This window comes from Monodelphis domestica, chromosome 5 (genome assembly GCF_027887165.1).
Source record: "Monodelphis domestica isolate mMonDom1 chromosome 5, mMonDom1.pri, whole genome shotgun sequence".
In the NCBI taxonomy this organism is placed as follows: domain Eukaryota; kingdom Metazoa; phylum Chordata; class Mammalia; order Didelphimorphia; family Didelphidae; genus Monodelphis; species Monodelphis domestica.
Window position 1 is genome coordinate 316,398,639 of NC_077231.1, and position 11,592 is coordinate 316,410,230.

Consider the following 11,592-nt stretch of genomic DNA (forward strand, 5'->3'; position numbering starts at 1 on the left):
CAGAATCTGTTACAAGATATCTTGCCATTCTTTGCCTTCTCAGTACCTAGGAGAGTGCCTGCCATAGAACTGGCTTCTTATACTGGTTTCATAATTTATTGATTGCTAAAAGCAAGATGCACAATGTTTCCAGGATTTCTTTGATCCACAGAGAACTCTCTCCAGTAAAGGAAATAGATGTTAGCTTGATATGAATTCTGAGTGAGTCCAAGCTCATTCCTAGAGATTCCTGTTTCATTGTCTAAGTGCTAACAGTGTCTAGTGTCTAAATTCACAAAAATCTAACTGATCTGTTGTTTCTGGAGCCCATCTCATCCCTGCTTTGTAAAAACTGAAACTCCATCTGGCCATTCCCAGATCTAGACTTCCAGTCCACTTTCACCACTTACTTCAATTTACTTCCCTTCATTCACTGTCTGTTCCAGTTAAACTGCCTCATCTGCTATTTTCCAAGCTTTGTATTCCCTCTACTCCACTCCCCTCTTTCTCCATGCCTTTGCACAAACCATTTTTCATGTTTGGAATTCATTCACCCACACCCCCTTTTAGAATCCTCAGTTTTCTCTGAGGCTCATGTCAGGTGCCTCCCCCAGCAAATTATTTCTAATCCTCCCAGAAGTCAATGTCTCATCCCTCTGAGATACATAGTTTTAGACTTTTCTGGGTAAAAGTTGTTTGCCCATAGTTGGACATAAACTTCTGATGGCAGGCACTGGCTTATGTTGGACTTTATATTCTCAATACCTAGCACAGTGCCATGCTGGAACAGAAACCTGCTAAATGTTTGCTGAATTTAACCTACTGAATTCTAACTAGGTATAAATGTGCTTAAACATAGAAGCACATATGAACATATGATTGCATATATGTACATATGTACACACAAGCACACATGTGCATATATATATATATATATAAGAATTTACAGCAATTGTTTCATGATGACTTGGATTTACTATTTACTGATTTTGAAATCAATCAGATTATGAGCATTGATTAATCAATCTCCCATGAAAGTACTGAAGAAGAGAGACAATCTTCCTTCAGGACGAAGTCTGAAGAATATGGTCTCATACTGTATGAAATATGTTTCTGATTCAATATGGCTTCTATAATCCTCCCCAGGCAGCCCTCCTTTTTCCTATTAAATATAACCTCCCAGAGGGCAAGGATCATCTTTGTTTGTTTTTTGGTCTTTTTTTTCTCCAGCACTCAGCACAGTGTTGGGCAAGTAGCAAGTGCTTAAGGAATACATTCTCATCAGGTGTCAGTAACTATGTTTCAAGTGTCAGACAAAGGAAAAGACAGTCCTATTCTCAAGGATCTCACAGTGTCATTCATTCATTTAATTTTCTTTTGCCTTTCTTTGGGTATTTCCCACCCCCTGATGCTATGCAGTCCCACTGGATAAAAAAAAAAAAAAACATCCTCTTTCTCCCTTGACTTCCCTTTGCCAGTCGCCCTCTTTAACTTTCAGAACACCCAGACTGCATGGGGAAAAGTCAATTGATTGATCATAAAACTTGGATGAGTTGAGAGTCACCAACTACAGATCTTAGAGTGAGATGGAGGAATGTATGGTCTACTGACCACCAGCCAGCTAGACACTACCATGGTACCTGCGGATGCTCTGAGGACTTCTGGTCCTTGCCATCTATTCTAAGGCTCAACGCGTTTATTTGAATTATGCCCCTCATTTAGAGGGTGATCTCCTTGAGAGCAGGGATTACCTGATTTTTTCAGTTTGTATCCCCAGCTTTAGGCACAATTCTTTGGCACATAGTAAGTGCTGAGATTTTTTGTGTTCCATTAATTCATTTGTAAAATGCCCTCCGAGTCAGATTTTCTACCCATATTTGTCTAACATCCCATCTCTTATTTCTTAACAGATGATCCTTTTTTCGGCTTGCTGCATCTGTGGGCTAATTGGCGGCATCTTGAACTTCCAGTTCCTCCGAGCAGTCACCAAGAAGACATCCTCCCTATATCCACTGCGCCTGGCTTCCATGTCTCTTGCCTGCATTGGCATTGGGGGCTGTACCCTTTCCTCTTGGCTTACTTGCCGCCTGGCGAGCTACGAACAAAGGCGAATGTTCTCTGAACGAGAGCATTCCTTGCACCATTCCCACGAAATGGCAGAAAAAGTGAGTTCTGGGCCGGGCCCCATCACTGCCCATATTTGTTGAAGGGTGCACTCTGCGGCTGGGGGAACCTGCTGCCACTTTTAGATGAGAAAATGTCTGGGACACCCATGTCGGCCATCATCCACTAGAGCCTTAGTCCTGCTGGATTGGTGAGAGCTATTTGTCAATATTGTATCTTTGCACTTCATGGTTATTCTCATTTCTGCATAATTCTCTGGCATCTCTGTCTATTCAGAGACACGGGCCAAAAATGGCATTTCCCAAATAAAGGAATGCTTTAGTGATTTGACATAGTTCCTGGAATATCCTGTGTTCACTGACACCAGTTCAGGGAAGACGATAAATTCCCTTCTTCTGCTTTTACCCTAACTTTTCAACTTGTGGCTTTCATTGATATAAATTAGATCTATACATATAAAAATAGCTAAGAAGGGAAAGAAAGAATGACTTTTTGGCACAGATATTGAGATTAACCCACAGGACCTGGATTCAAATCCTATGTCACACATTTACTAGGTGAAGGTAGCTAGGTGATATAATGAGTAAGGTGCTATTCCTTGAGACATGAAGCTCTCTGTTTAAATCTGATGATCCTGGGCAAATCTCTTTACCCTGACCACCTCATTTTCTTAGTAGTAATATCACCTATCTCCCAGGATAAATGGAAATCGAGTTAACATTTGTATAGGCTTTTGTAAACCTTATTTGGTAGGGGCATAAGGTACATTAATTCCCTGGTCTGCCATTTCCTCATAATGAAAAGGAAGCTGTTGACCTCTTCAGGTCCCTCTCAGCTCTCAATTATCTCTTGGTTCTGTGCAATATTTTCTTTGCTCTTTACCTGATTGATTGACCTATTTCTGGTGCCTTTACTGAATGTTCAAGCACTTGACAGGTTATTTGAGAAAGTCCCCTTTAGTGGGAGCCACTAATGGCCCCATGTAACAGAAGAACACATCACTTTCTGTATTTCTATTGAATATAGCCCAGGTTGCTCCAGTCTGCTCTTGCTGCTAGAACTCTTGAGAGGAGGGACATTGCTTTTAACAAAAGAAAATCCAGAAAAACAATTCTCACATTGCCATTCGTACTGCATCATAGAGAGAAAAATGCCAAAATTTAGGGCAAAAGAAAGAATAAACTGCTCCTTTACCATTTTAATTTGCCATTTCAAAGAGGAAAGGAGGGCTGGAAATGTGGTCATTTATTCTTGAAGTTTTACATGAGTTTTCATTTATGGTACAGCCTTGAAAGGAAAATTAAGGGGAGACTCCTGAAGGGTCTAAATTCAAATTTCAAACCTATTGACACGAGTCCTCCAAAAAGAAATTTGTTTTTGACTTAATGGACTTTCAAATGGACAGAGGTGGACCAGTAGAAGCAGTTGCCCATGATCTAACACATGTTGGCAATGTCTTGCCCTACAGATAATTTCTCATTCATTTTGGATACTGGCTGTTTTGTGCTTTACATATATATGTATACTTTGTACGTAATTGATAGTAGCATGATTTAGCCATGTTTTACATGTATATGTCTGTGCGATATTTACCATATGATTATTATATTTACATTAGAGATTGAGGGCTATTGAAATAACCGACTTGCCCAGCTGCCCGGTGGTGCCCCCGACACCAGAGTTACCTACAAGGTACGCTAAATTGTAGGGAGTTGCCATGTTGTTATGTCACACCAGGTAGTACTTGCCTTTCAGAGGGCATCATGAAGACAGCCAATCAGCATGGGCTGATGCTGTGATGTCGTTTCTGCAGGGGCCACTTCCAGGAGTACCACTTCGAGGAAGTGACATCCTTCTCCATGGCAGTCTTGCTGCTTGAAAGTCGGTTGAATATTTTCAATATTCGGCCTATCTGGAGGCATCCAAGCACTCTTCTGTTTGGATGATTCGTGCCTGTTCTAATTTTTGCTGAATCATATCTCTAGTTTAGAACCCTCATGCCTAAGTTCTCCATTTGATGTTAGTACAAAAACTATGTCAACATATACAAGAATTGTCTATGTCTCTCATGACAAAATTTCATTAACACAGTTTGATGCTAATACAGTGAAAGCTCTCTTAAGGTGCTCCCAGGTTTAAGACTTCTTTGGTGATATATTTTAAAAACAAATTCCATATGAAGGAGGGAGAAAAATAGAGTACCCATTTCTACTTTCACTAACATAATTAAAACTATGCACTTTTTATTTTTACAGATATAAATCAGACTGTTTAATTTTATTTGGAGGGAAATACATATTTGCAAATAGGCAGCTTGACCTTGACCAAATAAGAATACAATTATCTTGCTTCTCTTAGGCATGCCTACCTAAAAGACCATCTAAATGCAAAATGGAGCCCACCACCTTCTTCTCAGTGGTTCCAGTAGGTCTGAGAGAAGGTGATATAACTGAAAGAAAAATAAGATTTTTTCCTATAAGAAGAATTCCAAAATAGTTTAAATCACTCATTTTAAAGGTATTTTATTGGTTGGTATGTATATTCTTTCTTTTCTGTTTTTTTTTTTTTAATTGAGAAGCTTATGTTCCAAATAAGGAGAGGACAAGAATGTCTGAAGTCCTTGCTTCTGAAAAGTTAGAATTTTGAGCATTTTATTTGTTTATAATAGGGGTGAGAAAGGAGAATTATTTCTGAAGAGGCCAAGATGAATTTATTGTAGGTGAAGTGATTGGGAGGAGATTCTTCCCCAGATCAGTTTTATAAATTGCAACTTTATCTTTTGAAGTTCTAGTCACCATTTGGTTATTTACAGTGACCACCTAACTTGTACCTTCCTTCTTTTCCCCTGAAAACTCAGAAATCCAGCTTTTGTAATAGGTTGGAATTTGAGAAATATGGTGTAGGTCTTTTGTCCTAAAAACCTTCTTACTTCAGGTTTTTTTACCTCTGTGGGCCTCAGTTTCCTGCTATGTACAAAAAGAGTTTTGGACTCATGGTCTCCCAAATCTAGACTCCCAAGTCTAGATCTATGATTCTTTTCTAGGGCCTAGAGTTTTGAGAAAACATTTTTCTCTTACTCTTGGAGACTTTCTGGTCTTTATGACCATCAGTTAATATGCCCCCACCCCCCTTGTGAAGGTAACTTATTGGACCACTAATTCAATAGGAATGAAGGAAAGATTTGTTGATAATTAGTTGAAAACAGGACCAAAGAAGCCTTGGAGCTATTGGCAGACTATTATGGGACTTTTGTGGTGGGATCTTCATAGAGGGAAGAGGGGACAAGAAATATGAAGTAGAAGGACATTAAAAGATCAGATTCCTAGTCACTATTTCTGAAAAGGAAATAAACCTTTCAAAATTTCCTTGTGGCTTGAGAAGAAGGAGCTCAGGAAAGACTAAAACTTCATCTCCTTTCTCCTCCATCTTATCTACCAATTATTTCCCCCACATAGATAAAATGGCAAGTTTTCAGGAAGTTTGAATTTTTTAATAGACATTACAAAACAACCTCTCTCCAGGTGCCACTCCCCCACCTCCTTTTTTCAATTTACCTTCACACAGACTGTATAAAAAATCCTAACAGTCAACCATAAAGAATGATCTTCCAAAGGTATAATTTTCTTCTGTCCCTTTACAAAAGGGTCTGTCTAGGAGGAGAGACAGACAGACAGACAGAGACAGAGAGAGACAGACAGACAGACAGAGACTATTGGAGGTCATTATTCTGAGTACTTGTGAAGAGATCTTTCATGTGACAATAGGTACTTGTCTGAATATAGACATGAAATATGTTTTACATGATGCAAAATGTTTAGACAAGTAGGCAAGGCTTTTTTTCTTACCTTCTTATAGCCTGAAGTCATGTACAGTGGGGCTCATGGTTGTAAAAGTTCCCTCATATAACACAAATTAGCCCATTTTTTATAAGCTTTAGATGAAATCTCTTTCTATTGGACCATCCAATGGGTCTCTTTTTTCATTTCCTTCCTCAAAGACTTTGCCCTATTCAGGTGCCCTTAGTAATTGGTCTTATAAAAAAGCATTTTAAGGGAGTTTTTACTGTATCCTAGGCTTATGAGAAAAAAGCATTTCCCTTCAAGCTTCTGGCTCAAACCTGAGCCCCTGTTGCTAATGGTCCATAGCGACTCCTACACAGCCAATGGTTCAGTCTTCATCTCCCTATTCTAGTCCTCAGTTTCCTTAGCTATAAAATGGATGGGTTGACTTTCATGATCTCAAAATTCTCTTATAGAAGAAATCATCCAATGCATTCTGTGCCTACAGTGTCCAGCAAATAGCTGCTGCTTTGATGGAGTTTCCTTATATCGTCCTCTGGTGGCCTTTTGCCATTTCCTAATGGAAAGGGCACAGAGTGTCTGTGGTAAAATTGCCATCCCAACTGATACTTGCTATAGCCTTTGTTAATGAACTCAGGAGAAAGGTCCAAGATCTGAACAAATCTGGATACTGGATCCCTTTTGTCTTTGGATCTTTCTAAATCATATTGAGGTAAAGGCCAGGAGAGAAAGGTTTCACAAACCCTATGGACTTAGTTCTTTCTCTCAGAGTGCTAGTCTAGCACCTATCATCAAATCAAAGCACCATGTAGTATCATCCATTTAAATGTCACCTCCCTAAAAAATGGGAAATCATCCAGATTTTCAAACTTCTTTGAAATTTCTTCCCCCCAAAACCATATTAATTAAACTCATTTCTTCCATATAAATGCATTTGATTAATTCATTTTCTTTCTCTAACAGGAAATGACAGACAATATGAGCAACGGAGGGCCTCAACTAATATTTAATGGAAGAGTATAAAACATTTTTAAAACATTGATTTTTTTTCTTTCTTTCGGATTTCCATCAGGAAAGGATATACCAAAGGACGCCTCCAATATGGAAACACTGTTGGCTTTTACTGCCAGGTTTCTGAAGTTATAAAACTTCCTGGCATTCCCTCTTGAATTTTCACTAACATTTCTCTTCCTGGATTTGGCCACATGTATCTCTCCATTTCTTTCTATTGGGCTCACAACTTTTCAAGAGTGTTCTCATGAGGGCTTTCATGTCAGCTTTTCATACTACTCTCATGAAGACTTTTTGGAAGAAGGAATACGTGAAATAAAAGCTGGCTCCAATATGGCCCAAGACATACTTTGACTAGCATGTGAAGTAGACAAGGGAGAGAGAAAGGTGGAGATTGTCTACATTTAAGTCTCAATGTACAAATTAAAAGAATGCCCATCTCCTGATGATATTTCTCTTCTGAACAATGAAAGGCTGCCAGGTCACCATGATTCAAAATCTCAGCCATGCCTTGTTGTAAAAAACAAAACAAATTGTAAATATTTCCAATTTGTGGATTTATCATATTTCATAATTTATTCATAAAATAAGATAAATAAAACAAACCCTAAATTAGAGGTAAAGTGATTTTTTTTCTTTTCTTAAAGAATACTAGTCAGCATGATAGCCTTAAATTGTTTGTGCAATGGTGGGAGAGTTTGCCAAATAAGCAGGATTTTCCAAAACCTACATTGTCTTTCATCAGACTGTACAGGAGAATCTGTAGGCCCATAAACAATGTCTCTGACTATAGATAAGTATGTGTACATATATACTGTAAATACAGAAAAATATATAGCATATATTTATAATATACCTGTATGTAAATAGGAATGGGGAAACATGGAGAAGACCCTGTCCTCCCCAATTTGTGATGGGAGTTAGCTAGTTCTTCCTACAATGTTTTCAGAGATTACACATCTTTGAATTAATTTTCATGTGGATGCTTTCCTTTTCCTCCTTGTACCCATCTGGTGGATGTAAATATTGTATCTGGTGTCAGGTGGTGAGGAGGGAGTTGTTGAACAAGATGATAAAGCAAGAAGGAAAATCATAGAGGGACTGGACCTTCTTAGACTGGTTTGTGAAACAGATTTTTATGCCATGTTATCCATTATGAAATATTCCATATGCACATCACCCATATTTAAACTGGGTACCCACATATTTACTTTGATGGGCATAAAGACTTTGACTGAAGTCATTTTAAATCCTTTATAGCCAAACTCAGGCAGGTGGATGATAGGTGATCTGGACCCGAATAATGAAATTCAAATTTTTGCTGGATTTCCTTTAACAAAAAAAATCACAACTTCTCATAGGCAAGAGAGTATTGATGCTAACCAGAAAGCATATACTCTGTGACCCCAAAAGGGACCTCAGTTGGAGGAAGAGAGAAAATGTATAAAAACTATTCATGTTTGAGACTTGAACTAATGCTGGGTGATTGTGGTAGAGGCAAGAAATGGCCATCATCTTGGGAAATAAATGTATTGTCTTCATATGACTTAATATTGTATGAAGTCCTTCCTCACATAATCTAATGATAGCCTCACCACAACCTTATAAATCAGGCAAAATGGGTATTTTTCCCATATAAAAAGAAATGGATTGACTTACTCTAAATTAAGTGACACAGCTTGTATATGGTTGAGGTGGAATTAGAATCTGGCTCTTTTTGAGGGCTCTTCCCATGTGTTTTCCATTGTGTTATTGCTATTTCCATTCTGTTACAAGGAAATAGAATTTGTGGCGACCACTAAGGAAACTCATTTTAGATTTGTGAAAATTCCCCGAATCAGATATTTATGTCAAGGACTAAAGGTAAGAAAGAACAACTTAAACCTTGCAAAAGAAATGACCTCGGTTGGAGTTATCATTCTCTTCTTTATATTGAACTACCTTACTGTGGATTGGATCAACTCTAAAATACTAGAGAAGGGACAGATTTCTGTCTTAGAACCTCACTATTAGCTTTATGTAGGGGAAAGGGTCCAGAATGTCAGCTAATGGAAAGTGAGATTCTGCTGTTGAGCTGCTTACCAACCAACCATCCCTTCCCAGTGTTTGGAAACCACTGAATCAAAAGGTTTGTTGAATACCTCTGCATGTCTCTCTGAACAAACATTGGCTCCTAGACTGTTTGGTGCTGTTTTTCCTTTTCTTCTTTAATTTTCCTCTTCTTACTAAATGCCTTGCCAGCTGATCTGTAGCTCTACATTATCAATCCAATTAATCCCAGAAGTCTTGCACTCATCCTGTGAAAAATACTGAACTAATAATGGGATTCAGGAGATCATCTGTGCACGAAAGGCCTTTAGCATTGAAAATCTCAGCTCTAAAGTGGTTCTTCTGTGCTCCTACTCTCAAAAAACCTATTTACTTGGAAGCTTATTTTTTTAAATAAAAGAATAAACACCAGATGCAACTTTGCTTGGTGTTTCTTCCTTTGTGGCCGGGTTGGTACAATATAGAGTTGTAACCTATTTGTCCCAGAACTGTTCTTTGGGTAATATATTTCTGCCCCTTGAAGATTTTACAAAATCCAAAGTTAAAAGGCTTTTTTGTGGCATATTGACTGACTATTGTTCCTTTTTCCCCCTTAGATGTCGTGAGGCTCTAAAAACCATAATAATTAAGAAAAAGAGCCACCAGCATAAGCTTGATGATGTATCCATTTATCTCTTTTCAAAAGCAATTATTGTAAGTTTAAAGAAAAAAGTTTCAGAGCTGAAATCACATTGAGGTTTAAATGGATTCTTTTCTGATCTCATTCCCGAGAAGGGAAAGAACTTTGGGAAGGCGTCACCAATCCATGCCTGCATGCTTGGAAATTTAATTTTCATCACACATTAAATTAAGAGCTATAATTTTATAAGTGACTGCTTTCAAGAGTTGGCATGAGCCAGTGCCCTTAGGGGTACTGTAATGGAAGACCTCATGCCCAACTGTCAGGGAGGCTGGTGTAGTGCTGGGATAAAGAGTCCAGCCATCCTAGGAGGGGAATATCCTGCCAGAAGCCTCAGAGAGAGAAGGGGGAGTCTGCCTGGAATAGGGAGCAATCAATCGGGCTGTGGTCAACAAGGGGAACATTTGACAGAAGATTTGGTCCTGTGACTGTGCTGATGTGTGTCTCTTTAATAAATGAGGCGTGTTTTTGAATGTTCTGGCTGCTGTGGCTTTCTTTTCATTCTGACAGCTCACAGGCTTTCAACAATTGAAATAAAAGTTTCCTACTGAGTTTAGCAAGACCAGCCTGCTCCCTAGTCAAAGTCTGTGGCAGCAGATATTGGAGGGAATCCACGTATACGCTGAAATCACACATTTTCTGCTTAATCTAGAGGCAGCCATTGTCTGGGTTTGGGGGTTCCTAGCCACCATTTTGAGCCCCATCATATTGGAACCCACATGAATGTGGAGTCCCATTATTCACTGAACTGAAAAAAGTCTACTGTTCTGTTTCTGTGAATGATAACACTGTGGGCTGATCACCAACCAGGAAATTTACTGATAACCGGAGGGGAATCGGGAACAGGAGAGCACAGAATACATGACAAGGTGGGGTATGTTAATCCACTACTTAAGATCCCTTTCAGGAGAAGGTGGGCTGGTCATGATTCATTGTAGGTACCACTTCCCATCCCAACATTCAATTTTCCTGAACACCCAGAGCAAGTGATAGCCCATCAGAGACTATTTTATCCAAGAACTTGAGAACTTGGCATTCAATGCAGTGATGAGCTCCTTAGTGGAGAGTTGGGATGGCCAGAAGAAGAGGATGGCCATGATGGGAGAGGGCGATACTTCTTTCTATAGAATTCCAGAAGGAAATCCACTTTCAAGAACTGAGCCTTGCAGACAGGCTACTTACCAAATAGCAAGTGGGTAGAGGGAGAGGAGTCAAAAATGATTCCGTGATGTGAGGATTTGAACTGAGTACTGCACTTAGCATGGACATCTCCAGGTCTCTCTAGCAAGCAAGCAGCGACTTGGCAGTAAACCTTAGGAGAGTCGCACAAGGGTTAGAAAAGTAATGCAATGTGCCCAGAGTCAAAAGACTGTTAAGTATCAGAGAGAGGATTTCAAGCAGGTCTTGCTAACTCCCAGCCCAGCACTCCATCTATCCTCTGGGTACCCTTACCTTGATTCAAGGAGTCACATTAACTAGGATCTGATTCTGCAATTCTGAGTGCCCCTTTCCAAGCAGTTCAAAGAATCAGTTTCCAAATGGCTCCAGCATAAATAAGTTACAAGCCATTGATGGTTAATTGTTTACTAGGAAGAGACATCCAGACCTTCCCGTCTCCCAGCCCAACACACGGTCCAGTATGTCACATTGCTTCTGGGTGCTGGTCTTTATATCAAATCTTCTATTTCCTAAAATCTTTGACCTGACCCTCACCGGAGAAGCCATTAAGTTCGATGAATTATTCAACAAGGTTAAAAACATGAAAAGCGGTTTCTTAAAACTCTACCATGGCTGTAAACCTATAAGCTAGCCGACTGAATGCAAGCTACAATGTAGTCCAATGGTCTGCTAATGGGACCTCAAACTGAAGGCACAGAGCTTTCCCAAAGAGCATCCACACTTCTTGCTTGATGGTGAAGAATGTGATCGTCAGATCTTTCCATCAGGTCC

At 39.3% G+C, this 11,592-nt stretch overlaps 1 protein-coding gene across 5 annotated transcripts in view; it reads left to right on the forward strand.

Moving 5' to 3' along the window:
* TMEM196 (transmembrane protein 196) overlaps nucleotides 1-10,115 on the forward strand; it is a 78,778-nt gene extending 68,663 nt beyond the window's left edge. For 3 of the 5 annotated variants that reach the window (XM_001363533.4, XM_007505408.2, XM_056800539.1), the window contains 2 exons: nucleotides 1,890-2,144; nucleotides 6,867-10,115. In XM_001363533.4, coding sequence (XP_001363570.2) covers nucleotides 1,890-2,144; nucleotides 6,867-6,926 — 315 coding nt within the window. In that variant the 3' untranslated portion in view covers nucleotides 6,927-10,115. Of the gene's footprint in view, nucleotides 1-1,889; nucleotides 2,145-3,721; nucleotides 3,796-6,866 lie in introns of all 5 variants that reach the window. The other 2 variants (XM_056800538.1, XM_007505406.2) reach the window with 1 other exon arrangement.
* Nucleotides 10,116-11,592: the final 1,477 nt, after the last annotated feature.